This window comes from Tauraco erythrolophus, chromosome 14 (assembly GCF_009769465.1).
Source record: "Tauraco erythrolophus isolate bTauEry1 chromosome 14, bTauEry1.pri, whole genome shotgun sequence".
NCBI classification, from domain to species: domain Eukaryota; kingdom Metazoa; phylum Chordata; class Aves; order Musophagiformes; family Musophagidae; genus Tauraco; species Tauraco erythrolophus.
Genome location: NC_141478.1, coordinates 285,012 through 311,061, shown reverse-complemented (window position 1 = coordinate 311,061; position 26,050 = coordinate 285,012). Strand labels below are relative to the sequence as shown.

Below are 26,050 nucleotides of genomic sequence, written 5' to 3'. Positions count from 1 at the left end.
ACCAGAGCTGTGTGACTGCAAGCTTGGCTTTGGAGAAGGGGCCTTCCAGTGAGCCCAGGGGTGGGACAGGTCCTGGCCAAGGTGGAAAGAGGTTCTCCAGAGCGCTTTAACCTCGTCATCTGCTCCTTGCCAGATGCCAGGTCCCAGACTAGCAGCTCCTTAGCAGAGATCCCAGATTACTTGTGGTAAGACGGCTTGGTACTCACTGCCATGAGGCTCCCTGTTGCTCAGCGTAATTTGGCCCAGCCCCACAGCATCAGGTGGGCTGGGCTGAGCCACCTGCCTCACTTCTGACAGCAGCAGAAAAAGGTCTGCCAGCCAAGCCCCAGGCACAGCTGGGTCACTGTCCTACTGCTTGCTGCCCTTCATGCCAGGGTCCTTGGCAAGACAACATGGCACCGCCAGCCCCTGCCCCACCATGGGCAAGGGCTCTGCTCTGCTGCAGAGCTCTTGCAGGCGCAGGAAGAACAAGCTTCTCCTGGTCACGGCAGGAAAAACCATAGCGTCTGCTCAGTGGAGCAGCACAGAGCTTACGAGGCAGCGTTTAGTGCAGACTACACGGAGTACTGCGATCTGCACTCGTATTGGTAACGTGAGCCAGAAATTCATTCAACTAGGAGCCAAAATGAAGGTGTTGAAACAAGGAACAGAGAAACACAAGGCAAGTGAGAGACTTGGGGCATGATGGCACAATATAGCCATGCCCTGGTTCTGCTCACCCGCTTCTTTTGGGTTTCAGGCCTTGAAGCTACAATTGTGCGTGAGTACAGCCACCTCAAGAGGTGAGGCTGGATGCAGGGCAGGGACTGGGTTCCCTCCTGAGCTGATCCATGTACATATTTTGTTTTTCCCCCCCTAGACATATCCTAGCTATCAGCAGGAGAAGAGTCGCTGCGAGTACCTCCACCAGAAGCCTCCACCTTTTGTCTTACATCAAAAGCCTGATTCTACAGTTTGAAGGAAGCGGGAGCTCCTAGGCAGACTGCTGCTGCAATTCTTTTTTCCTTGCTTTATCTGGACCTGTCCTGAAGTGGTGGACGAAGCAGATCCCTGAGTGTGCATTAGATTAAGGACAAGATCCAGGAGTGCCCTGCTGCCATCAGTGCTTCCCCCCAGCTGCCAGGCTGCACAGCCACCCGTGGGGCCAGCTGGCTTTCTGCTGCCTGCAGGAGAGGAGCCCTTGGCTGCAGAGGAGCAGAGCCTGGCACCCAGACCCTTTGCTGAGCCTTGAGCCAGCCCTGCTGGATGCATCACTGAACCCTCTGGGCCGTGGCTGCCCTCCCACAGGGTTGGGCCAGCTTTCCATGCAGACCTCTTGCTGAAAGTAAGGGCCCACTTCAATGTGTGCCAGAAAGCTTTACCACTTCAGCCACGTCCACCCCTGCTGCTCTGGGCACCAGCACCGCTGCTTGTCCAGAGAGGGCTCTGGGCCAAACCCGCCAAGATCGTGCGTAGTGCCCCGCTGCCACCAGGTCTGAAGTCACCAACCAGGGAGCAAAGGGAGGATCAGAAAAGCTTCCCCTGGCTCTCCCTTGCCTGAAACGAGGCAGTGCCCTGTCCAGCAGGGAAGCAGTGCTCCAGTTGGTTTTACAGAAGGTGGTCAGTAGTCACAAGTAGGGCCTGCTGTGTTCCCCTGTTCCTTGCACTACTGTCTGAAGCCTGCAGCCAGGTGCAGGGGTCCTGCCAGCCTGAGGTGCAAGGACCCCTCAATGCACTCAGGCTGCCCCTGCCCCAGGGTGCCTTCTGTCTGTTCTGGGAGGCAGAGCACCCACCAGCCAGCGGCGTACAGAAGGCAGACATGGTTAACGTACCGCTGTAGCTGGGGAAGAAATTCCTGTATTTCGGAACTGGAATGGCATAGCTGCTGCAGAGAACCATGTGCTAAGAGGTGTATGATCTACTGTACCTGGAGAATTCCAGCAGCAATAAATAACTGGTACACAGCCTCTGGAGTTGTGGGGGAGGAATCCACAGAGGAAGCAAGCACTGGCTCTTGCCATGGTAACTGCTGCAACACAGCAGTGCCTTATGAGTCTGCTGATCCCCACTTCAACTCACACACAGACTGAGAAACTTGGGAGAGCCATGGCAACAGCCTGTCTCTCTCCACCCACCAGCTCACTCCTGACCTTCCCAGTCGGCACATTCTGGGCCACAGGTAAGCAGGACTGTTTGTACCCCGAGACGGTGGGTCACAGCCTACACCATCCACCTGCAGCACAGGATCATATTCCTCTCCTGAAGCAAAGCCACAAGCTACCAGCCTGCTCCTGCTCTCCTCTGAGAGAAGTGACAATCTTAAATTAACAGTCCTGAGCTGTCCTAACCACACACGAGCCACAGACAAGCCTACGGCTGCGAGAAACACCCTCAGCTCTGGCCCTACCTGTGTGTGGGTGGAGGACGTAGTTAGCAGCGCTCCTCTCCCACAGTTCACTACTGCTGCACCCACTGAAAAGGTAATTTATTGCTGGTGCTTGCATGCTGCTGAGCAAGCCCTATGCCAGTCTGCTCGGGGTGCCCGCACCTGTCTAGATCCAACAGTCACATCACACACTTCTAAACTCGCTGAAGCAGCACTACCCCCTACCAGGCAGTGCACAGGCAGAAGCAGCATTTGTGAACAGAGTCCCCTGAGCCCCAAGTCTACATAAATGTAGCACCTGAAGCACAGCACATTAGAACAGTTGCTGCTACTGCACTCTGGAAGGCCTCTCATTAGCCGAGGAAGAAGGAGAACAGGCTAAAGGCTGAGCTCAAGATCTAGAAACAGACTTCTACAGGCTCACTGAAGGGAACGGCTCACAGTAGGCAGTTGCTGTCTATGAAAAGCAGGACCCTGATGTTAGGTTTGACAGATCTCCACAGGACAGGGGCACTTGGTCTCAAGGGGGTCGTTTTATGTTTCACTTCTCCAAATGTACAAAAAAAATTAGAAATAACCCTACCCCCCACCCCCTCCCAAACCACAAACAAACCAGTCTGGGGAGCCCCACAACAGTGCAGCTAAGAGACGGCAGGAAATTAAACAGAACTAGATACAGCAGCTGGGTCCCCTCAGCCCACAAGGTCACTGGCTCTCCACAACCCAGAACTGGCCCCCAGCCTGCCCAGTGCTTCCCCGATTTCACACAGAGCTCATCCTGACAAGATGGTGAGTGGGTACTTTACAAATCCTCCTTCACCTTCTTCTTGGATTCTGGTTTTGTCTTCCTCCTGCAGCACAGGAGTGTTGGTTGCCTCCCGCTTCAAGTAGATAATGAAGCACTCACTTCTCTGCCACCCTGCAGAAAGGACAAGACAATGAGGCCAGTGCCTGTACCCTCTCTGGATTCCCCTTTGCTAGGGGCAGGGGGGGGTTCAGGTGCCAGGCAGGAGACCAAAAGTGACTGCCAGCAGAGCTCTCCCCCCGGGTCTGCAGCAGGACACTCCCACCAGGTACCATGGGTGCGTTCCCAGAGTGCCACCCACAACTCAAGAGGCTCAGCATTACCTGGACACCTGGATGCTACTTCACTTCTTTCCAAAGCAGAAAGAGCAGTGAAATACTCACCTCATACTTCTTTGGACTCTGCTTCTTGCCAGCTGGAGCAAAATAGATGGTGGGGAAGCTGGGGAAAGAGAGAGACGAGACATGTGGGCCTCCTACCGTGCTCCATTTTCATTCAGAGCAGCATGCTGGCCCTCTCCAGAAGGACTCGCACCCTGCATTCCTCTGGTTTAATGTGGTAACAGCTTCAGGAGCTCTGAAGCCAGCAGGTGTGGCCTCCAAAAGCCTGGCCATGTCCGCGAGCTGCCTGAGCTCCACGATGCCCAAGTTTGCTAGCTAAACTGTTTTCAGAAAAGTGAGATCAGCATTGTTTTTATGCTGCCAGGAACAGAATCATAGCAGATTCAAAGTAGCAAGACAGGTCTCCAGAATGCCAGAGAAGCAAGGCAGATGAGTGTCCCTTGTTTTAACTCTGGATTTCTTCACCCTAGCAAATGCCTAGCAATCACATGCCAATAGTCCCCACCCATCCTCCCAGTGAGAGTCCTTCAGCTGTTGCTATGTCAGAGACAGAAGCCTGAACTCATCCACTGACACACGGTCTAACAGTGAGACCTACCCTCTGACTTCATATGGAGAAGGCACATCATTGGCTGTAGCGTCCATTTTGGGCAATGACGATATTGGGGTCTTTACTGAGCTGTTGGCAGAAAGAGCTTATTAGTAACTACTCCAGTTAACACCAGGAACTCGCCCTCAACCTCATCTGAGATAGTTATGTTAGAGGACAGTGCACACAGTATGCTAAACAGCGAGCAAATTTCTTCTGAGCAGTTTTCTGCTGCCTCAACAGGGGCACAGGGAAGAAGGTCCCTCCTCCGTCAGCTCTGCGTAGCACACATGTCCCAGTGGTACCTGCTGAATTGATCTGGTCTAACTTCTGGAGAACGCTTACCCCAGAGCAACTGCTTACCTTCAACCCTAAAGCTGAAGCAAAGAGCTGTGCGGATACGCAGGTGCCGAGGAAGGAGGGATGCTGACAGCCAAACAGCAAAAGGCTGGTCAGATACGGGAGAACGGATTATTTGCTCCACTCGTCACAGCCTGCAGGGCAGTGTCACCCTTCACCAGATGGGAGACTACGATCCGTGCACAGGGAAAGACCCAAAAAGGAACCTTGCCAGTTGAGGCCAGTCACTGAATCGGAGGATACAGAGGAAGCAGGCCAAACCTACTAGTGTGGCTCCTGCCACACTCCCCATCCTGCTGATGTACTTCTGCATTCACAGGAGATCCCGAGGACTGGGAGTTTTGGCAAGGCACAACTATGCCCTGTTATCCTAACGGCTGGACGACAGAACCTGCAGGATTGTTCAGTTCTGCAAAATCCAGTTTGCATTTGCAGCAGTCCTGGACCTACCTTCTCCCCCAGTTCTTTGTATTTGGGCTCCAGATTCTTGCAGTGGGCCACACCAAGGTGCATAAAACTCTATCAGGACATCTTTGTCTTCTGCATTAACAATTGTCATCAAAGTTCTCAGCAACCACCACCTGAGAACATTTGATCATACAGTTAGTTTCCTCTCAGTCAGGAGCAAGGCTGTAACACGACACGTCCCCATACGCTCTGCCCAGTCCCTCCCACAGTGAGGCAGCAATGGTCACCGCTGCACCTACGCGGCAAGCAGCAAAGCGACCAAACACACAATTCTTCACCAACCTGTAACATCCTCAACTTTCAGGGTAAAAATCCATTGAAAAGTACCAGCACTACCTGCAAGTGAGGTTTGCATCTGGTGTCCTTGCAGGAGGAGGACAAAATAATTTCTTTTTAATTTCAGCAAGTTCCAGGCTGAGGAATCAGTTTAGCAAGACTGCTGAGGCCATCCGCATAGAAAAAAGCGATGACCTCCCTGCAAGGCCCTCATCACAGATCCAGGCCATGGAATGCTTTCGTTCCAGGCATAAGTTACTGAGAGGGATGAAAGGCAGGAGTGATACCACCCCCCACCACCAATGATGAGAAGAACGCATAACTCCTTAGAAATGGTTCAGTCATGATCAACTTGACAGCCATGCCACAGGGAAGCCAAGCCAGACAGCAGACCTTTGCTTAATGCCTGTAAATCTGGATGATCCATCCACTTGTAGAGCACATCACTAGTGTGCTCAAGCAGCAGTTACTACGCTCAAGAGAACAAAATGGAATCAGAACAGCAAGCTGCCTTTCTCGCTTGGCTCAGAAAACTGCAATACAACAAGGAGTGAATTCTTCTATCTGTCACAGCAGATGCTTCTCAAGATGCCACAGCGCAGCACGGGATACTGGTGCACCACGAGAATCTGCTGCTGAACACGTGTCTTCCAGCCACTGGTAGGAGCTGCTGCTGCACTTGATACGCACTCACCTTCACAGGGCCATCATTGCTTTCAGGTGACAGGCTCTGATTTCAGATACTTCTTCAAGTTTCCATCGAAGTAATCTTGCAGGAATCTCTCCAGAGCCTTCCATCACGGCTGAAAATGAAATGACATTTTACTGCCATCATCCCATATACAGGATGAGAGAGGAAACTTTCAAGACTGATTTAAGCACCTTCCACCCACAGAACAGATGCCACCGGCATCTCTCAGAGCACCAGTCTGGGGATGCTTACAAGACCCCAGAATAAGTGCAGACACCCTTACGAGTTTGACAAGAGGCTGGATGCACGCCCCATCCTAAGTTTTAGAACCTTCCAATGCCTTTAAGTTTCTTTTCTCAAGAAGAAAGGTACAACACATTTCCTCTGCCCTTTAATGCATCTTAGTCCATAACCATTTAAATATCTTGAATTAAACTCTACTTTTGTATAACAGGAGGGGCTGCAAGCTCTCTAGGAAGCCAGAAAACCCATGAGTAGGAGCCATTCTGACCTAGCAATCATTTCTTCCAGCTGGAACATCCAGCTTTCCTGTTTCCTCCAAGTTAAGGAAGTATGACCTGGTCACAAACCACCAGACCAAAGTCCATCAAGCGAAGGCAACACTGGTAAGTTTCAAAAACTTACGAGAATTCTTCCTGCATGACATATTTATCTCCTTTAGCGGTTCTGATGGCCACAACCGAGGCCTCACCCCGCTGCTGTCTAGGCCAAATTCAGAAAGCTCATGGCCAAAGGTTTTCCGGACTAGCAACGGCAAAAGACAGCTTGTGGCCAGCATCTAAGAACTTCTTTGCAACCATCATAACTCTGAAGGAAAAAAACACAACAAGAAACATAAAACATGATTCCTTGCAACATTATCTTCACACAACCTAGACAAGGAATTCAACGGCGTGATGTTTCTGCACACGCAAGTCCTAGAGAAATGGTGCTGAGAAGCAGAGAGTAAGCTCGTGTCTATCGCAAATGAGGTCTGCAAACGTTGTGTGCCTTCATCCTCCACCCCTGTCAGCATGTCCACCAGGGTCTCAGGCACTGAGGAATACAAAGATAGAATACCTCACACCATCTGTAAGGAAATTTGAGTTTTAAGGCCTAAGGGCTGGGATCCAAAAGCAGGGAGGTGGGGTTTTAAAGGATACACATACTGCATGCTTTGGGCTCTGCAGCCACCCCAGTACTTCTGGTTAGAAACTCAGCTGGAATATTTATAGGAGAAGAAATGACACAAGGAGAAACTTGTAAACTAGCTATGGGAACAGCACCGATGCAGGGAACAAGCGAGAGAAGCTGATTAACTCCTGCCACCACGTACCTGTTGCGCCAGTAGTTAGAGCCCTTGCGTTCTTCTCGTAGTCCACATCATAGTTATGCCACCAACAAGTCCTTCCCCTGGATCAGGTCTTTGTTGTCTTCAGTCATGTGTGGACAGATGCCAAAGCTATCAGTGAGACAGATGTCAGCAGCTTCAGTTTCACTGCCCAGAACCCATCACCCTCCCAGGAACGGGCTCAACGCAGCACACTCTTGTTTCCACACACGTAACAGTAAGAACCTTAAGGAACTCACATGGTTCTCTCCTGGATGGAAATTTCTTGATCTTTCCACTGGTGACACATTTGTCTTCCTGTGTACGTGATGGAGCTGTTCCCTCAAACTTGTTCGTGTCAGGCGGTGGAGGACGGAACAAGACATAACCCCTGAGGGGTCAGCAGGTATCGGGAATTAGTTATGATAGCCCTGGTTGCCCAAGGATGGGCACTAGCATGAGCCAAGAAACCCAGTCCTCCATTAACTCCTCCATTCACGTGTGCACAGATTCAACAGACTGCCTAGTGTCCTGGTGGCACTACTGCAGCAGACTTCTACCTGTCCAGACCCTTCTCCGTTATTCAGAACGGCCCACAGCAGGAAACAAACCAAACCCCACCGTAACAAACAACGAGGAAGCAAAATGCCTCTATTGAGATACTTCCCTCACAACAGATACTAACCCTCCAGAGCCTGCACCATTGGTACCCTTCTATCTCGATTCAAAAGAGGTTAAAAAAAGGTATGCCACAGGCAGCTGGGGAAGAAACGAGACCTTCGACTATGTTCAGAAAGTGAATCCAGTTGACAACTGGAACCTATGAATTTGTTACAGACATCTCAATAACAAGAAATCCTTGTGTTAAACAACTTACTCTCCATCTTCCTCATACTTCTGCACCAACTGGTCCTCACTGGTGTGCGCAAAACGGTAGTTATCTCTTAGGTTGTTGGCAGCTTTCATGAATTCTGAATAAGCATCACTGGATGCGTCCCCAAAGAAGCCTGCAGCAGAAAGACAGATGGTGACCCCAAACCGACTCAGCAGCAGTCACTGTGCAGCCTTCATCATCTATCGCTACAACACACTGAAAGATCCCTTCGGAATCGAGTCCTCCAATGCATGTTTAGGCCTTCCTCTTCGACAGCTTCTCTCCCATTTTTATTGGAACCTTTTGTATTCCCTCCCTTCCACCAGAAAAAAGGTTACGCAAGTCTGACCAGCTTAGTCACTCAGCCAAAAGACAGCTGTCCTCTGAGCACCAAGACATCCATTTGTAATCATGACACTACTAGAGATAGCAATGGCCAACAGTACTTAATAAAAATAAGTTTGGGAACGCTGATCAGTACTCATGCAGTTACACGTGTAAGATGTCATCTGATGGGCACAAAGGAAAGCTGCTGTTACCACCTGTAAACCAGGATCGGATCACACGATGCTGACAGCCTACCAGTGCCACAAGACAGCACCCGAGTGTACGTTCAAGCAATCCAAAGCTACCTGTTGTCAGCCAGGCAGAAGAAGCAACAACCTTTAAAAAACCATGCACTGTGATGCCAGGAGGTCTGACAGTCAGTCATAGAACCACAGGGAAAAGAAAAAAAAAAGAAAAAAGTTGGAAGGAATCCCAGAGGTCATTGAGTCCCACCTCCTGATCAAAGCAGGACCAGCTTCAAAGTCAGATCGGGTTGCTCAAAGCTTTGTCCAACTGAGTTTTGAAAATCTGAATGTTCTGAAATCCCTCCAGGCACAAGTTCCAGTTTATCACTCCCAGTATGAAAGAGTTCTCTGCTTACATGCAGCTAGAATTTCTCTGGCTACAGCTTGTGATACTGCTTCTTATCCTTTCCCAGTGTATTCCGCAAGGCATCTCCCAGAGCCAAGCGTCCACTTGTTTCACTGCTGCACTGGATCTACTCACCCACTACAGAAGCATCTTTATCACTGATGAATTTCTCAAAATCAGTCACAGAATTGAGAGCCACTGAAGCAGGTCCCGCCTGTTTCTTGAGATGACTGACAATTCCATCTTAAAAGAAAAGTTAAATCATTCAAGGGATCAACAGAAAGTTCTACAATACAATCTTCAAGCTTCCCAAGCAGAAGTTGTTTCCGCAAAATCCGTTACACCTCTCCCATAAAATAAATACGATGTGAATTGAAAGAGTGCTGTCACCAACGTCACACAGGAACTTTGCAGCATTTTCCAGATACTGCCCATCAAGGGTACTGGGAGTCAAAGATAATGTGGAAACCTTCACAAGAGCTTTAGGGGATACTAAACATCCAGGCTCTGCCAGCACAAAGAGCTCTGGAAAGGGCAATGAGGGAGCATGTGTAGGTGGGAACCTTCTCTGCATCCCTCGACACAGGTGCTGTCCCTGCTACAGGTCTATTATACTTGGGCCTGCCTGCCAGCACCCTTCTGGCAAGCCAGACGCTTGATGATGAGCTCTTACCTGCTGTCCTGGGCCCATCATAGGTTCCTGACTCTTCTCCATCTCGAAAAATCTTTAAGGTGGGATATCCACTGACTCCATACTTATTGCAGGTGTTTGAGTTTGCTGTACAGTCAACCTAAAGGAAGAGAAGCCTTGCTGCTCAGAGACCTAGCCACCCATACACACAGAAGAAAGCAGCTTTGCCCTTACTCACATTATCACACAAAGTCTAGAGGGTCTGAAAGCTCTTGTGTATTTTTAACGAAGGCTGCCTTCCTTTCACAAAGTGTATGGATATGCAAAGCATCTACAAGACCAAAGGCTGGAGAGCCAACACTGGAGAAGGAGGTAGCATGGGTGTAATGACAGGCCCAGAAAAACATTTGAGGGAATACTGGAAAGATGAAGCAGTCGCGAGTTTGTCCAGACTACACACGCACAAAAAATACTAAAAGGGTAGACACTTGAAATCAATGACAGCCTTAACAGCAATCAACTATTCTCGACATCTCCCCAGTTCTAAAGTTCCTACGATGCCTGAAGAAAACGGGCTGGCCTCAGCTGACAAGGAGGCCGCAGTGTCGAGTCCAAGCCATTTCCCATAAAGGAAGATGCTGACTTGAAAGAATCACACCAGTTTTCTGGCAGAAAGGAAAGCTCTGGGACACCGAGCCTTACTCTCTGAGCCACGGGACAAGACCACGAAGTAAAGCACTACCCCAGCTCTCAGACTGGACCGCACAGCGCAGAGAAGGCTCCTTCCTCCCCGCCCGGGCCAGCCCTCCCTCGCTCGCACGCACCCCTGGCACGCTCCGCACACCGGCTGAGCGGCGGAGCTCCGGCACGCAGGGCTCAGCGTCCAGCTCCTTCCCTGGCGGCTAAACCTTCCAAGGGCGAAGCCCGTCGGAGCTCTGAGGAGCCTCAGACGGCGCGGTGGGCCCCGGCCGCGGGCTGCGGCAGCGCAGCCTCCGTCCGGCCCAGGGCCGGCCCGGGAGGCGCCCGGGGCGGCGAGCGCTCACCTTCACGAGGGGCACGATCCCCTTCAGCCTCGTCGCCGCCGCCTCGTACTCCGGCGCCAGCCGCTTGCAGTGCCCGCACCTGGGGAGAGGGGGGTTAGTCCGGCCGGAGCACCCCGGCCCGCGCCCGCCCCAGTTCCTGCCCCAGTTCCTGCCCCCGCCCCTGCCGCCCGGGCCCGGGCCCCGCTCCGCCGCCCGCCCCCGCGCGCCCGGGCCGCCCCTCACCAGGGCGCGAAGAACTCCACGAGCACCAGCCCCGGGCGCTCGGCCAGGCCGCTCTCGAAGTCGGCATCGCTGAGCTCCACCACGTCGGAGGCGCGGGCGGCGAGGGCGAGGAGCGGCAGCAGCAGCAGCGCGGCGGGCAGCGGCCGGGGCGCGGACATGGCGGGCAGGGCGCGCGGCGCGGGGCTCCCTCCTCGGCGGCGGCGGCGGCGGCTGAGCAGGGGCCGGGGGCCGCAGGCCGGAAGTCCCGCCCCCCCAGCCGGATCTGCCGTGTGGCAGCTCTCCGTTGGGCGCCGCGCCGCGTGTCACGCCAGCCCCCGCCAATGGGCTGCCGGCACGGGTGGGCGGGGCCGGCTGCGGCCACCCCGCCTCTCCGCTTCCGGGCCGCGGCGGGGCGGGCGGGGCGCTCGGCGCTGGTGCCCCCCGGGCTCCGCCGGCCGCCGATCCGGCTCGGCCCCGTCCCTGGGCTACGGCGCCGCCCCCGCTCCCCGCGTCCCGCTGCCCGGCCCTGGCCCGTCGCTTCCCCGGCCCTGCTGGCCACACTATTGCTGACACAGGCCGGGGTGCCGCTGGCCTCTTGGCCCCCTGGGCACGCTGCTGGCTCGCATTCAGCCAGCCACTGACCAACACCCCGGCTCCCTTCCGCCGGGCAGCTCTCCAGCCGCTCCTCCCCCGGCCGCTGGCGGTGCACGGGGTTGCTGTGACCCCCGGGCAGGACCGGGCACTCGGCCCTGCCGAACCTCGTGCAGCGGCCGCGGGCCATCGATCCCGCCTGTCCCGAGCCTCTGCAGAGCCTTCCTGCCTGCAAGCGGATCAACACTCCCGCCCGGCTTGGCACTTACGGGGGTGCACTCCATCCTCTCGTCCAGATCGCTGGTAAAGACATTAAACAGAACTGGCCCCAGTACTGAGCTCGGCTGAGGCTGCACGCAGAGCAGGGTGAACAAGGGAGCTGGGAAGAAGCACCTCGGACGGGACAGGGGCCCTTGCACTCCGGGGTCCTGCCACCAGCTCTGCTGCATCACCCTAGAGCAGCTGCTGATGGCCATACGTGCCAGATTTAAGGCATGTTCACAGGCTGGCCTAATCCCACCTGGGTGTCATTGCTTGTGCTAACTCGAGATCCCGTTCCTGTTCCGCATGGTGAAGTCTGTCTTTGTGAGGGTTCACTGTGTCTTCCATGTCCTGCACTCCCTAAAACTCTTCTCCAAGTTCTGGCAGATCCAGATGATCCTCATGTCCATAGCAAGGGCCCTGGAGGTGGGCCAGGCACCCAGAGTACCACAGCGATGGGAAAGCACTGCTCTGCCACCTCTCCACTGCACAGCTCTCCCTTCCACAGCTCAGCTCCAAGCAGTGGTCCTGCCCGCACCCTGCCCTGGCCTTTACCCACTGCTGCCCGTTTTCTGCCCTACCCCCAGCGACCCTCAGAGCTCAGTGCTCCCGGCTGAGTCCCAGCACTCAGGAGGAGCCACTGCCCCGTGCGGCAGTGCCTCGTGTCCTGCCTCTTCCCACCAGACCATGACCTACACCCTCCTGTCCTGCTCGTTTTCTTCTACACCTTTGCCGTCTCTGGTGTCTTGTTCTTTGGGGATTACACCCACTGGCGCGACGCAGGTCAAATCTGCAAGGACTGCTGCAGGTACAGTGCCTCCGAGGTGCCTCCACGCTGCAGTGCTCCTTACCTGCCGCTGCCCTGCGCTCCCACCGCTGCCCTCTCCGTGGCGTGACCAGGGCTGCGATGCTGGTACCGGGCAGTGGCACCACCTCGGTGATGCCCACTTTGGCCTTCTCCTCCCCAACACCACATGGGTAGGGAGAGTTGCTGCCGCAGCTTGGCTGCTGGAAGCACTACTCAGATCCTGCCTGCGCCTGCGGATGCCAGTGGGTGCAGGCAGAGCAAGGCTGGGGCAGGAGAGCAGCCCCCCAGGGCAGAGGGGAAAGCAGGAGTATTGAAAGGGGAGCAGAGGCTGCACCCCAGTCTCTAACAAACGGAGCCCAGAGGCCACTGCCCAGCTGTGGTTTCTCTTCCCGTGTCTGGAGCTGGGTAGTGCCCCCATGTCCCCTGTTATTCGGGGCACACGGCAGCACTGCGGGACAGCCCCGTCCAAAAGGGAACAGGCAGAGCAGCCCGGGGACACCCCACAAACCCCCAAGTTCTCTTCACCCCAGGGTGTCAAGACCCTCTTCCCAGCACCCACCACTGCCCAGTATTGCCAGCGAGCAATTCCCAACACGCTCGGAGTAGCCCAGCTGAAAAACTGCACCAGAGGGAAGCCCTGAGGTGGGTCTATTTGGAATGGAAGCTGGAGGGAGGCGGAGATTTAGGGTTCCTGAGCCCGGCGGTGGAGCGGGGCAGAGAAGCCCCCGCGCCCGGCCAGAGCTCCGAACTGAAGCCGCCAACAAACCCGTCCGCGCCGCCCGCCAGGCCGGGGCCGGCGGCTCTCACGGGCCCAGGCCCCGTGCCCTGCGCTCGGTAACGGGCTCGAGAGCGCGGCAGGGCGAAGCGGCGGCCGGTTCGCGGGGCAGGTTGCGAGGCCGCCGGCCCGACACGCCGGTGGTGTCCCGCAGCGGCACCGCCACCGCTTCCCGCAGCGCTGGCGCGGGCGCGGCTGCAGGACGGGCTCGGGACCGGCACCGGGACCGTCGCCTGGGAATTGCTGTACGGCGCTCCGGGAGCCGCCCGCCCGCTTCCCCCAGTTACACGGGCACCGCCAGCCCAGAGCCCCCTGCTCGCCGCTTGTCCCGTTACTCCGCGCCGCGGGGCCGGCAGGGGGCACCGCCGACCGCTCCGGGACAAACGCCGCCGCGGCGGGGGGGGCGGGGGGGGCCCGTCCCGCCCCGGTCACCCCGCGGGGCCTGTCCTCGCTCCGGTCACCCCGCGGAGCCCGCCGCCTTTGCGCCGGGGAGCCCCAGCGCGGGAGCTGCTCCCGCCGCCGGTGCAGCCGGCCTGCCCCCGGCCCGGGCAGTGCCCCGCAGCACGGCCGGCCCCGCCCCCGCCGGGTTCCCGGTATCAATAATGCAGGAGCTCGGCACCGTCTGCGGCGGCGGCCTCGGGTTACAGCCCCGAGCCGAGGCCTGCGGGGGTCAGTCCCGCCGCGCCAGCGCTTCCAGCCGCGACGGCAGGAGCGGCGTGAGCGGGCAGGGGCAGGGGCAGGGGCAGGGGCAGGGGCAGGGGCAGGGGCAGGGACAAGGGCAGGGACAGGGACAGGGACAGGGACAGGGGCAGGGGCAGGGGCAGGGGCAAGGGCTGGGACAGGGGCAGGGGCTGGGGCTGGGGCAGGGGCTGGGGCAGGGGCAGAGGCTGGGGCAGGGACAAGGGCAGGGACAGGGGCAGGGGCAAGGGCTGGGGCAGGGACAAGGGCTGGGGCAGGGACAAGGGCAAGGGGCAAGGGCAAGGGCTGGGGCAGGGACAAGGGCTGGGGCAGGGGCAAGGGCAGGGGCAGGGACAAGGGCTGGGGCAGGGACAAGGGCTGGGGCAGGGACAAGGGCAAGGGGCAAGAGCAAGGGCTGGGACAGGGGCAGGGGCTGGACAGACAGCGGGGCTGCGGCACAGCTCCAGCTCGGCGATCCGTGGGACAGTGGGGTCTTTGGGGCTGCCTCTGTCGGAGGAGGGTTGGGAGCCACCGAGGATGCAGGAGTGGCAGGGGCTGGAGCCAGGCTACGTGGGCAGCCCTGGGGCAGCTGCCGGTGCAGGCTGCGGAGGGCTTCATCCATCTCTTCCTCTCACTCAGTGCCGCCGGACGCAGGACACAGGAATGGCTGCTTCCCTTCCCAGCTTTGGGGTGCTGCTCCTGCTGTTGCTGCGGGACCCCAGCTCTGGTGAGTGAGCGTGACTCCCCGATACTGCAGACCCCGCCGCTATGGAGCCGTGCCCCAGGGTCTGTCTTGCTCTCTGAGCCTCTGCCCCCTGTGCGGGAGTGGGGCACGGGTGCCGGGGCAGAGATCCTGCTCCCGGGGTCTGGGCTGCCCTGCACACCTGGGCGCTGAGGGCCAGGCCGGTCCGCTGCCACAGGGGGTTTGTATCCCGCCGGCTCTGGAAACGCGGGTGGTGGTCTCAGGCGGGGGGGACATGCTGCGGAGCTGTGCAGGGAGCTGGAGGGGTCCCCAAGAGCCGGGTCCGCACGCGTGTGCAGGCCGGCTGCCTGCAGTGCCGCGCCGGGGGGCGATGCTGGCGGGACCCCCGAGGGACGCGGCCTCTCGCAGCGGCAGGGGCAGCCAGGCCAGGCCGGGGGGCGGCCGGCGGGGCCCGTGCCGTGCGCCGTGCCGGCAGCTGCGCCCTGCCCCGCAGGAGCTGCCTCGGGAGCGAGCGGCGATGCGCCCCGACGCCTCGTCCCCGTCCTCCAGGCCCGGGCCGGACCGCGGCCGAGCGGTGCCGTCCCGGCCGTCCCACCAGCCGGAGTCCGGCGGCGCGAGGGAACACCGGCCGCCAGCCAGAGCCCGCTGGAGGGGCCGGAGGCCACTGGGGCCGCGCCGGCGAGCAGGGCTGCCTCGACCCCGCGGGGCGCTCGGGGGGGCGCGGACGCGCTCTCCAGCCTCCCGCCCGGTCCGGGGCTGTTGGGCGAGCCGCGGGGGCCGGTGCGGCTGCTGCTCCCGCCGCGGGGCAGCCGGCGCCGGAACGCGCTCCTCGGCCTCCCCCGGGGGCTGCGGGGCCGCCCCGGCGGGAGGCCGTCCCCCGCGCCCCGGCCGCGCTGGGAGCTGCCGGCGGGTCGGGCCGCGGCGGAGGAGCGGGGCGCGGGCCCCGGGCCGTGCGGGCCCCTGCAGAGCAGCGCGGCGGGGCTGCGGGACGCCCTGCTGCGGGCGGCGGCGCGGGCGCTGGGGGTCCCGCGCCGCGACAGCGACGGGCGATGCGCAGGTGAGCGGCGCCGCCGGCCTCCGACCCCGCGCCCCGGTGCCCGGTGCCTCGCCGCCATCTGACGGCCGCGCTCGCACGCAGGGACGCTGCCGCAGCTGCTGCTCTGGTGAGTCCGGCCGCCGCATGGCCCCGCCACTCCCGGGGGGCCCGACTCCCTCCCCGCCATTGCGTGCTGGGTGCCCCCGCGGGACGGGACGGGGGCAGTCAATGAGCCGTGCTGGGCGCCCTGGCCGTGGGGCGGGATGGGACGGGAGCACGGGCACCTGGACCGCAGGCAGGAGGTTCCTCGGGGGGATGCAGGGCTGCAGCGGGCAGCTCAGTTTGACAGCGGTGCTGGGGCTGCCCTGGGCAGCGCCGTCGCTGATGTGGTCTCTGCTCTCCAGGGGCTTCCACCACAACCTCAGCTGGGACGCCCGGGGCTTGGGCTTTGCGGCCGGGGTGCTCCCCGCTCCACCACCGCTCCCCGGCTGCCTCCAGCCTGTCCCCCGGGCAGCGGCTGCCGTGCCCCGGGGCCAGCCCTCGCTCCTGCCCCCGGTTCTGGAGGCTGTGTGCAACAACAGCGTCCCTGGCCTGCCGGGCGTCTCCAACTTCACCATCTACCTCTACTGCAACCTCTTCAACAGCTCCCGGGGCTCCAGCCAGCGCCAGGGGGACCTGGGGGCCGCCTGTTCCAATGCAGCCTGGTACCTCTCTGCGGGCGAGGGTGGCTCAGTGTGGGCCCGGGCCTGCCAGGAACGCTACCCTGCCCAGTTCAACACCACCATCTGCAGCAACACCTCCTTGAGGGAAACCCCTGGGCCCCAGCAGGTCGTGCTGGAGCATCTCTGTGCTGACCTGGCCCGGGGCCTGGTGGGTGCCCAGCCCTCTGGCCACAGTGCCTGCCCTCTGGGTGCGCGCTGGGAGGATGCCTGGAGCTGCTTCCTGGGAAGCCGCATGCCCTGGGGTGCCCGGCTCTGCGGCACCACAAAGTTGCTCCCTACCGACCTCTGGGCCTGGCTCTCCCAGCTGTGCGGCAGTACCCAGCCCCAGGCACAGACACCCAGGGCCTCAGAGCCTGGGGGCACAGACCCCTGCTCCTTCGGGGGACAGAGCCTATGGGCACGGGGCAATGACGGCCTCTTGGAGCTGTGCAGGACTGCGAGTCCCAGCTGTTTCCAGGAGCTGGTGTGCACCAACACCTCCCTCCTGCAGCTGCTGGGGCATCCTCAGCCTGCAGTTGGGGTGCGCTGCCAGGGCACCCTGCCCGGGGGACAGTGCCTGCTGCAGCACCTCCTGGTGCTCCTGCCCCTATCCCCTAGGCTGGACACTGCGGAGCTCTGCCCAGACCCGGCCGCCTACCTGCTGGGGCTGACCTTGCAGCTCCTGAGGTGCCCGGAGGAGGCTACAGGCTGGGCCCCCCATGTGAACTACCTGCTGCGCCTGCTTGACCGCAGCCTGGCCCTCTCTGGACAAGAGGAGGCTGGGCAGGCAGCCGGGGAGCAGCTGAGTGAGGCCATCCTCCTCTCCAGCCTGCTGGACAACACTTCCTTCTGGGACTTGCTCCAGGCAAACGCGTCCACAGGCATCCTTCGAGCCGTGGGCAGATACCTGGCATGGGAGCACAGGCCCTCGGCCAAGAGGGATCTGCTGAGCTGCTTTAGTGTAAGCTGGGCAGTGCTGGGGTGGCAAGCGGGGGCCTCCCTGGGTGCGGGGTGGCGTTTGGGGTGCCAGACCTGGGAAGCCCTCCCGCTGGCTGTGGGATCTGGCCAGGGTGCAGATCCCAGTTCTGGGGTCCCTGTCCAGTGCCAGCTGCGGTGCGAGCAGGACCGATGCACACGCTCTGCTCAGGCACCAGCAGCTGGGAACGGCTGATCCTGGATGAAGGTGTCAGGGCTACAGCTTGGGGTAAAGCCACTGTCCTTGCCCCTGGGTCAGCTTCCCCGTAGCAAGGCTGCCCCAGACCTGCAGTGGGGCACTGGGCGAGGAGCTCTGGGCCAGGACTGGAAGTGCAGTCCTGCTCTCTCCTGCAGGCTGTGCTCTGGGACTTGCTCCAGGACAGTGAGGGTGCTCCCGCCTTGGAGATCCTGGTGCAGGTACTGCCCACCCCAGCCCGGCTGGCTCCCAGCCCACACAGGATCCTGTGGCACACAGGGCCTGCTGCCCCCTGTGCTCTTGTGGCATGGGTCCCTGCCACCAGCTGTGCTGAGCTGTGGCTTCCCTGCAGGAGTATCTGCAGATGCCAGAGGAGAGCTTCCAGGGGCTGCTGCTCACTGCGGGGCCCGAGGCTGTGCAGCGCTTCCTGGCCCTGCTGCACCGCTCTTGGCACTGGCTGCGCAGGGAGGTGGTTAGAGGGGCTGGGCTGGGGCAGGCTGTGCAGGGTTCCTGTGCGGTGGTTGCAGAGCCTGTGTGATGGGGAGGAAGAGCCCACGTGTGGGGGGTGCACAGTACGTGGGGGGTACGGTCCACACGCAGGGGCATAGACCCTGCACAGGGCAGGTGCAGAGTCCGTGCTCGCCAGAGTTCAGAGCTCCTACACGTGAGGGGCTGCAGAGCCCATGCACAGCAGGTGTGTGTGCAGAGCCCAGGCGCAGGGGTGCAGAGCCCGTGCCAGGGGTGCTGTCCCGGGGCATGGCTGGGCTGGCACTGGGCCTGTGCTGGTTGCTTGTGACTGTGTTGTGCCAGAGCTGGGGCTCACACAGCTTTGCAGGTGCCATCCAGGGAGGACGCGCTGCAGTCGCTGGCCGTGCTGCTGCTCCGCAGGTTGCCCCGTCTCACCCCCCAGCTGTTTGTCAGCCTGTCGCAGTTCATCCCCTTCATGGCCGTGACCGATATCGCGAGGCTCCCGCCGGCCCTCCTGGCCAACGAGAGCGTGTAAGCAGTGCTGGATGCCAGGGCTGCCTGCATGTGTGCTGTGGCCAGCTCTGGCCAGTGCCCTGCATTGCCCTGCTGCCCACAGAGACCCCAGCCCAGCCCCATGCTGCCCTGTGCCCTGCAGAGCCCCAGCCCAGGCATGCCATGTTATAGTGATGCCCAAGGCCACTAAGTGCCCCTGGGTCCTGGGCTGTGTGGGGCACACGCTTGGTGATGGTCTCTGGGGTGCCCTTCAAGGTGGGTGCAGGCCTGGGAGGTGTCTCCACAGCTGTGCCCCGGTGCTCTGTCCCCACAGCCTTCGCTGCCCTGCAGACTCACAGCGCCCGCCTGACGCGGGGGCAAAAGGCTGCCTTTGCCAGGCTTCTGCTGCAGGCCCCCTTCCTCGGCCCCGTGTCCACGTGGCCCCTCAGCTTCCTCCGTGCCGTCCTGCCGCTGCTGCCCCACTTGCCACTGCGCTGCTTCCTTCAGCTCACGCCCCAGCAGGTGGGATGCGAGCCCGGGCCCCCGCTCAGGCTGCTCTGCCCAGCCAGCATGCTCTCACCCCGCAGCAGGCAGGGATCCGCACCCTGCATCCCTGAGCTGGGAGCCCTGCGCCCCTGATCCCGCACCCCCTGGCTGGGAGCCCTGCACGCCCTGCCCTGGCGCCGCGTGCTGCACCCACAGCCCCGGCTGGGAGCCCCAGGTCTGGTCGGCATGTCTGAGCCAAGTCTCCCCTTCTGCCTGCTCAGATCTGGGGGCTGGGGGCTGCCTGGCAGCTGCTGCAGCTGAGGCCGGTGCAGGGCCGCCACGTGGCAGGCAGCCTGGCAAACAGGAGCCGCGCGGCCGGCCCCGAGCTGGGGCACAGGTGAGTGTGACGGGGCTGCCGGTGCCAGCACAGCCGTGCCCTGAACCAGGCTGGTGCAGGGCCTTGGTCCCGCTGTGGGGGCCGTGGTCTTGCTGCAGAGAGGGGCCGGGATAGGTGTTGGCAGTGCCACCCTTGCCCGCTGACAGGCTCGTTCTGTGCAGGCTGGGGGCCCTTGCCTGCTTCCTGAGCCCTGAGGAGCTGCAGGACCTGGCATGGCTGCAGGACCCCCGGGGGGCAGTGGAGCAGAGCCTGCTGGCGTGTGCGGCCGCGGGGACCCTACAGCAGCACGGGCGGGTGAGCCACCCCACCGGCAGGGCTGTGCCGGGCCACCCCCAGGGGCGCCTTGTGGATGGGCACCCTGCGGAGCTTGGCTCCCGTCCCCCTGCTCTCTGGCGAAGCCTCACCACAGTGTGCTGGCACGAGTAGGGATGCCAGGGCAGCAGCTCCTGCTTGGGCAGCACATCAGGCCAGGCACTAGCACCAGCTCCATTTTTCCCCTGTGGCTCCTCCTGCGATGGGGAGTAGGGCAAGCTGTCAAGATGCCCACCAGCCCCAGGCTCACGGCCCGTCATGCTCCATGCCGACAGGTCATGCTCGCCCTGGCAGACTTGCTGCGCTCCATCAGCCTGTCCATGATGAGCCCCGGGGAACTGCCAGCATGGAGAGGCGTCCTCCCTGAGATGGGAGTGGGCTTCCTGGAGTGCCTGTCAGCTGCCCAGCTGAATGCCCTCCTGCCCCAGGTGCGGCCGACACAGCTGACGCGTGCCCAAGTGAGTCCAGCCTGGCAGCACGTGCCCTGGGCAGGGAGGCTTCCTGACCCAGGGCACCGTCAGAAATTCCAGCGCACTGCAGCTGGGCAGACTCCGAGCCTTGCCCCTGCCAGGGCTGTGCCAGCCCCACTGACCGCCCTGTCTTGTCCTGCCCCCAGGCATCCTTCCTGCTCACACAGGCTGTCCAGAGGGACAACGTGAGTGTCTGAGGGGCCTCTGCAGGAAAAGGATGGGCTGCGGGTGCCGTGCCCCGGTGCTGGAGCACAGCCCCAGGTCTCGCACCCTTGCGCCTGCCCGGCTGCCAGTGCCCCCAGCCCCTCCGCTGCCGCAGGGCGCCAGCACGAGGTGCAGCCCCACTGCAGCACGGCCGCCCAAGCAAAGCCAGCGCTCTTCTCTGCAGGTGACGGCGGGAGAGGCAGCCGGGCTGTGTGCCCTGCTGCCAGGCCTGGGACCCACCTCACTGGCAGCCGTCCTGGCCCCTCTGCGGGCCCAGGGCTGTTCATGCCTGGGGCCAGCTCTGCCCCTGCTCTCGGCGGCGCAGACCGCAGCCCTGCTGCATACCCTGCAGCCCGTGGACAGCTGGCCCCGACTGCCTGCTGCCCCTGCTGCCCCTCCAGCTCCTGCGTCCCAGCGCCCAGGCTCTGCGCGGGGCTCCGTGGGACCCGAACCTGCCCTGGTCCCCGCAGCAGGTCAGGGACAGGCACAGGGCTGTGGGGGACGGTGCTGCACCCCCATGCCTCCCACTGCTGCTCCCCAACAGGCCCAGCTCCTCTGGAGGGAGGTGGGAACCAGCGCTAACCACAGCCACCATGCTGCTGGGTGAGAGCTCCACACCCGAGCTGGCTGATGGGCATCAGCTGGGCACAGGGATGGAGGTGTCCAGGAGCAACCTCTGGGGTCTCACAGAGGGAAGGGAGCTGTGAGAAGGTCAGGTGCCCTGGGCAGCAGGTGGGGGGGTGCCCTGGGCAAGAGGTGGGAATGTGGGTAGGGCGCTGGGCAGCGCTGAGCGGGTCTCTGCGGGGTCTGGGGTGGTGAACCCCCAACAGGGTCTAACGCCGTCATCCTGCAGCGCCCTGGGCTCACTGGTGGTGGGCATCAGCTGCACCTGTGCTGCAGGAGCTGGGCCGGGAGGATTTCCTGGGGGCTCTGCGGACGCTCTATGCGCAGCCCCGCTCCCTGCCCGCCAGCCTGGTAAGGAAGAGGCTCCGCGACACCGGTGGCTTGTGGGCAGCCTGTCCCTGTCCCGCACTCACAGTGTGGTGTTCCCAGAGGCGCTGCGTACAGGAGGAGGTACTCAGGCGTCCGGCACTCTCCGACGAGGAGCTGGCATGGCTGGGACCTCGGTTCCTCATGGAGTTACCGTAGGTGTCTGGGATGCAGGGATGTGGCCCCTTTACCCTGGGGAAAGCATTCCGTGCCAGCCCGCTGCCGCCGCCTGCATCTCTGAGGGGCCAGTCCCCGCACTGCTGCCCCAGAACGGAGCGGGGAATGGTGGCCGGAGTGCTCAGCTGGCCACCTGGGCCCCTCAGCCCTCAGTTCCGGCTGTCCCTGGGGCAGCCCTGGTGCCAGCCCCTGCCTGCTGCCTGGGCACCCCTGCAGGTTGAGGCTTGGTGCCCTTTTCGTCCCTGGGCAGAGCAGCCCTTTGCCCTGCAGTGTCCAGCCATGCTCTGGCTCCTGCAGGGCAAAGCTGGTGGAGATGCTGCCTGATGCGTTGATGCGGCTGGTTCTGGACCACGCGACCCGCCAGCCTCGCAGCCTGCTGGCCCTGCCGGTCACCCGCCAGGCAGCCCTGGCCCGCGGCGCCCTGCGCTCCCTGGTGAGGGGAGGGAGCCCCGCATGGGGTGTGGAGGGACGCAGCCACCTGCTCTTACTGCTCTGCTCTCCCTGCTGCAGCGGCTCCTGGCAGGGACGGAGCTGGCTGGGGAGGACCTGGACCAGCTGGGCCCACTGGTGGGGTTCCTGAGCCGGGAGAGCGTGGCCCGTGTCCGGCCCGAGAGCCTGCTGCCACGGCTGGGGGACCTGCAGGACACCTGCCTGGCTGCGGAGACGGCGGCAGAGCTGGGGCGGCTGCTGCTGTCGGAGCGGGCGCTGGGGTAGGTGGCGGGCAAGGGGGCACGAGGCCCCACCGGTGCCACCTTGACACCCTCTCCTGCAGGCCCCCCCAAGGCTGGCGCCTGCCCACCCTGCAGCAGCTGGGGCGCCTGGTCTTCCTGCTGCCCCTCGAGAGCCTGCGCGCCATCCCCCGGGTGAGCACCACACTGCGGCCCGCCGACACTGCACTGCCCTGTGGCTGGCCGTGCCCTGTCCCCTCCACCTGGTCCTACAGCTGTACTGAGCTTCCCAGTGCCCCATCCCTGTGGCTGTGCCACCCCATCAGCACTCCCGTCGCCATGGCCGTGCCATCCTTGCTGTACGCCGGGGCCTTTCTGCTGGTGGGGGTCTGTCCTGGCCCCTCTCTCCACATCTGCCCTGTGCTGCCCCAGGACTTGCTGAGTAGAGACATGGTGGAGCAGCTGCTGCAGAGCCAGCGGGACTGGGAGCAGAGTGAGCTGGGACGCCTCTGCCACCTCCCCAGCACCCTGGGCGAGGGCCCCAGCCCACAGGAGGTGCTGGTGGCCCCGTTGGTGGCAGCTGCAGGGCCAGGGGACCGAGGTGAGACCAGGTGCTGCTCCCCCAGCCCTGCATGGCCTCTGTCCCTGCTTATGCATCTGCTGTCCCTGGTGCCCTCCCGTGCCTTGCCCACACACTTTGTGCCCCTGCTGCACGATGTCCCCCGTGCTGTCCCATCCGTAGGCTGGCTCTGTGTCCCTGGTGCTCGGTGTCCCCATGCCCCTGGTGCTCGGTGTCCCCATGCCATCTCCTCCCCGGCTTGTGTGTCTTGCACCCTGCAGCGGGTGCTGTGGGGCACTTGAGGCTAGGGGCAGCCCACTCAGGCCACCCTGCAGCCCCTGTGCCCAGCTGTGCTGACATACGTGCCACCTTCCCTGCGGCGTGGAGCGCAGCCCAGCTGGCCGACATGGCCCCCCAGCAGCTGGAGGGCTGCCTGGGGCTGCTCAGTAGAGACCCGGCACTGCGTCCCGATCAGCTCCGAGCTGCCCTGGGCCAGGCCAGGCGGGTGAGGGGGGGACATGGTGGGGCTGTGCCGGGCTGGGTGGGCTGTGCTGGCCCTGGGGAGGAGGTGCTGGATGTGGGGACCTGTCCTGGCCTGGAGGGAATATCCCTTTGGTGGCCTTGGGGAGCTGTCAGGGAGGTGTTGGCCTTGGGGGGGTTGTCTCTGAGGGGCTTTGGTGGCTTTGTGGGGGTTGTCCCCAGGGGGCTGTGCTGGCCTTGGGAGAGGGTGTCTCTGTGGAGGGCTGTGCTGGCCCGGGGGGGGCTGCCTGGGGGGGCTGTGCTGGCCTTGGGAGAGGGTGTCTCTGTGGAGGGCTGTGCTGGCCCGGGGGGGGCTGCCTGGGGGGGCTGTGCTGTCTGGGGTGTGCTGTCTGGGGGGGCTGTGCTGGCTGGGGGGGGGTGTCTGGGGGGGCTGTGCTGGCCGGGGGGGGGGGGGGGAGGCTGCCTGGGGGGGCTGTGCTGGCCGGGGGGTGCTGCCTGGGGAGGCTGTGCTGGCCCGGGGGGGGCTGCCTGGGGGGGCTGTGCTGGCCGGGGGGGGGTGTCTGGGGGCGCTGTGCTGGCCGGGGGGGGGGGGTGGGGGCTGCCTGGGGGGCTGTGCTGGCGCTGCCCGGCGGTGCTGGGCCAGGGGCTGCCGGCAGCTCGCGGTGCTGCTGGTGCCGCAGCTGTGGGGCAGCGCCCGGGTGCTGGAGCCATCCCAGACCCTCCGCCTGGGCCGGCTGGCCACCCAGATGGGCGAGCTGGAGCTGCGGGAGCTGCTGCTCCCTGACTGGGGCGCCCTCTCCGCCCTGGGGGAGCTGGACGGCTGGTCGCCCGAGCAGGTGAGGTCTCGGCCCGGGGGGGCGGGGGGGGGGCAGCTGGCCCCCGTGACGGCCCTTCCCCAGATGCGGGCCGTGGTCTCCGCCTTCCTGCGGCAGCGCGGGGTGAGCGCCCGCGACCTGCGGCTGCCGGAGCTGGTGGCACTGGGGCACCTGCTCTGCGGGCTGCCCGCGGCGGAGCTGCGCGCCCTGGACAGCCGGGAGCTGAGGTGGGTGCGCGCCCGCGGGAGCGAGCGCGGAGCGCGCGGCGGGGCTGCTGCGCCCCAGCGCGCCGGGGCCCGACGCCGCCTGCGCCCCGCAGCAAAGCGGCGCCGTTCCTGGGCTCGCTGCGCCCGCGCTGCACCGAGCAGCAGGCGGAGGCGCTGGCCGCCCGCCTGACCGCCCGCGCTGCCTTCGGCCCGGCCGCCGCCTGGGGACCCGAGATCTTCTGGGAGGTTGGGACGCTGGCAGGTGAGGGCTGGGACGGCGCCGTGCCCCGCGGCGCTGCTGCCTGCCCTGCCAGCCCCCGTGCCCGGGGACGGCGTCCTGACCCCGCGCTCTGTGCCCCAGCTGGGCTCCCGGACATCGTCCTCTCTGCGCTGGTCCCCGAGCAGATCTGGGCCCTCACCCCCCAAGCCATCGCTGCTATCCCAGCACCCAAGTTGGCAGTGAGTTCCCGCATCCCCCACTGGCACGCTGTTGGTGCACACGCGGCACCGTCTCCCCGCATGCCAGGGAGGGGTTTCCCCGGCTGGGCCAGTGTGGTGGGAGCCTCCTGTGCCGGACACTGAGGAACGGACAGAGGTGGGACGTGTCCTGGCACGAGGTGCGGGGCCTCGCCATGGCTGGCTGCCCTCTCCCCGCAGGTGGTGTTTGGCCCGGCTCAGCTGCGCACCCTTTCCAGCACCCAGGCCGCGGCTGTCACACCAGCGCAGCTCCGGTGGCTCAGCAGCACCCAGCGCCAGGCCCTGGCCAGTGCCCAGCGCGAGGGAGAGGCTGCCCAGGACGGCCAAGGTGAGGGCAGCAGAGCGGCTTCTGTCCCCACACAGCACCCAGCTTGCCTGTGGCTCCTCTGCCCAGTCACCCCTTGTTCCTGCTCTGCACCTTTGGGCTCAGCATGGGCACCCTGGGATACCAGGAGGGCTCGTGTCATGCAGGTTTGGCCCCGCCACCTGCCAAGCTCCCGCTCCCTCCACTGTGCCCCATCACACTGCTGCCCAGGCAAGACCTCCCCGCTGCCACCCCCTGCCCCGCACTCGGGCCCTGAACAGCCGCTCTGCATGTGTGCGCGTGTGAGTGCCGTGAGGGCTCCTGGCAGCCACAGGGATGTCGGTCCCTCCACGGATGCTGGAGCTGGCACGCTCAGCTCTGATGGAGTTTTCACTCCCGCAGGTCGGAGCAGAGCCAGGCCCCAGTCTGGCTTCACCTTGGCGCTCCTCCTCTGCTTGCCTTGCTGCTGTCTGTGAGCATCCCGGGAATAAACTTGTGATGGGCACAAGCGATGAGCTCTGCTCCATGCCTGCCTGAGCACCTTTCCCTGCCTGGCCTTGGCTGTCCCAGCAGCTCCTGGCACCCTGGGGCACGCTGCCCCCCATCCCCAGCTCTCTACCCACATGCAGTCCCTTGCAGCCCCCCAGACTGGGGCAGCCCCCCCAGACCATTCCCCAGGGCAGCAGCGGCTCAAAGAAGTCCTGGGGAGGGCTGCTCAAGGCAGGCCCAGGAAACCCAGACCCGAGTGGGTGCCTCTCTGCAGGGGCACAGGGCACTGGGGAGATCAGCGGGGCGGCGGGTGCTGGAGTAAGGAGGAGACGGAGCCATGGCTACAGCAGCACACGTTCATGGAGCCTGGCCTGGCGCGTTGCGGGTAACAGGACGCAGCGACATGCTGGGCACAGAGATCGCATAAGCTACAGGGGCAG

General features: G+C 62.6%; 2 protein-coding genes across 2 annotated transcripts; one reads left to right on the top strand and one right to left on the bottom strand.

Moving 5' to 3' along the window:
* Window positions 1-2,879: 2,879 nt before the first annotated feature.
* Window positions 2,880-11,071, bottom strand: PDIA3 (protein disulfide isomerase family A member 3). The gene is given in 21 exon segments (XM_086620130.1): window positions 2,880-3,198; window positions 3,200-3,266; window positions 3,269-3,284; window positions 3,554-3,611; window positions 4,110-4,159; window positions 4,161-4,190; window positions 4,911-4,955; window positions 4,957-5,013; window positions 5,015-5,041; window positions 5,899-5,925; window positions 5,927-6,029; window positions 6,541-6,610; window positions 6,613-6,658; window positions 6,660-6,723; window positions 7,232-7,361; window positions 7,495-7,616; window positions 8,103-8,232; window positions 9,153-9,260; window positions 9,691-9,808; window positions 10,692-10,770; window positions 10,914-11,071. Coding segments are annotated over 21 exon segments (1,536 nt in total). The 3' UTR covers window positions 2,880-3,167.
* Window positions 11,072-16,059: 4,988 nt separating this feature from the next.
* On the top strand, window positions 16,060-26,037 carry STRC (stereocilin). Its single transcript, XM_086620543.1, has 22 exons — window positions 16,060-17,406; window positions 17,775-17,837; window positions 17,969-18,088; window positions 18,527-18,611; window positions 18,911-19,098; window positions 19,344-19,459; window positions 19,621-19,753; window positions 20,047-20,229; window positions 20,388-20,426; window positions 21,346-21,420; window positions 21,499-21,590; window positions 21,910-22,045; window positions 22,123-22,322; window positions 22,385-22,475; window positions 22,713-22,881; window positions 23,121-23,344; window positions 24,000-24,155; window positions 24,219-24,361; window positions 24,454-24,602; window positions 24,702-24,799; window positions 24,998-25,145; window positions 26,003-26,037. Exons 1-22 carry the CDS (start codon window positions 16,060-16,062, stop codon window positions 26,035-26,037), a joined length of 3,990 nt encoding a protein of 1,329 aa, XP_086476669.1.
* Window positions 26,038-26,050: the final 13 nt, after the last annotated feature.

Coding starts and splice junctions, on each gene's coding strand:
- STRC (XM_086620543.1), top strand. CDS start 16,060: ATGCAGGGCTGCAGCGGGCAGCTCAGTTTGACAGCGGTGCTGGGGCTG. Junction 22,046..22,122: donor GCGGCGCCCTGCGCTCCCTG/GTGAGGGGAGGG, acceptor TCCCTGCTGCAG/CGGCTCCTGGCAGGGACGGA. Junction 24,800..24,997: donor TCCCAGCACCCAAGTTGGCA/GTGAGTTCCCGC, acceptor CTCTCCCCGCAG/GTGGTGTTTGGCCCGGCTCA.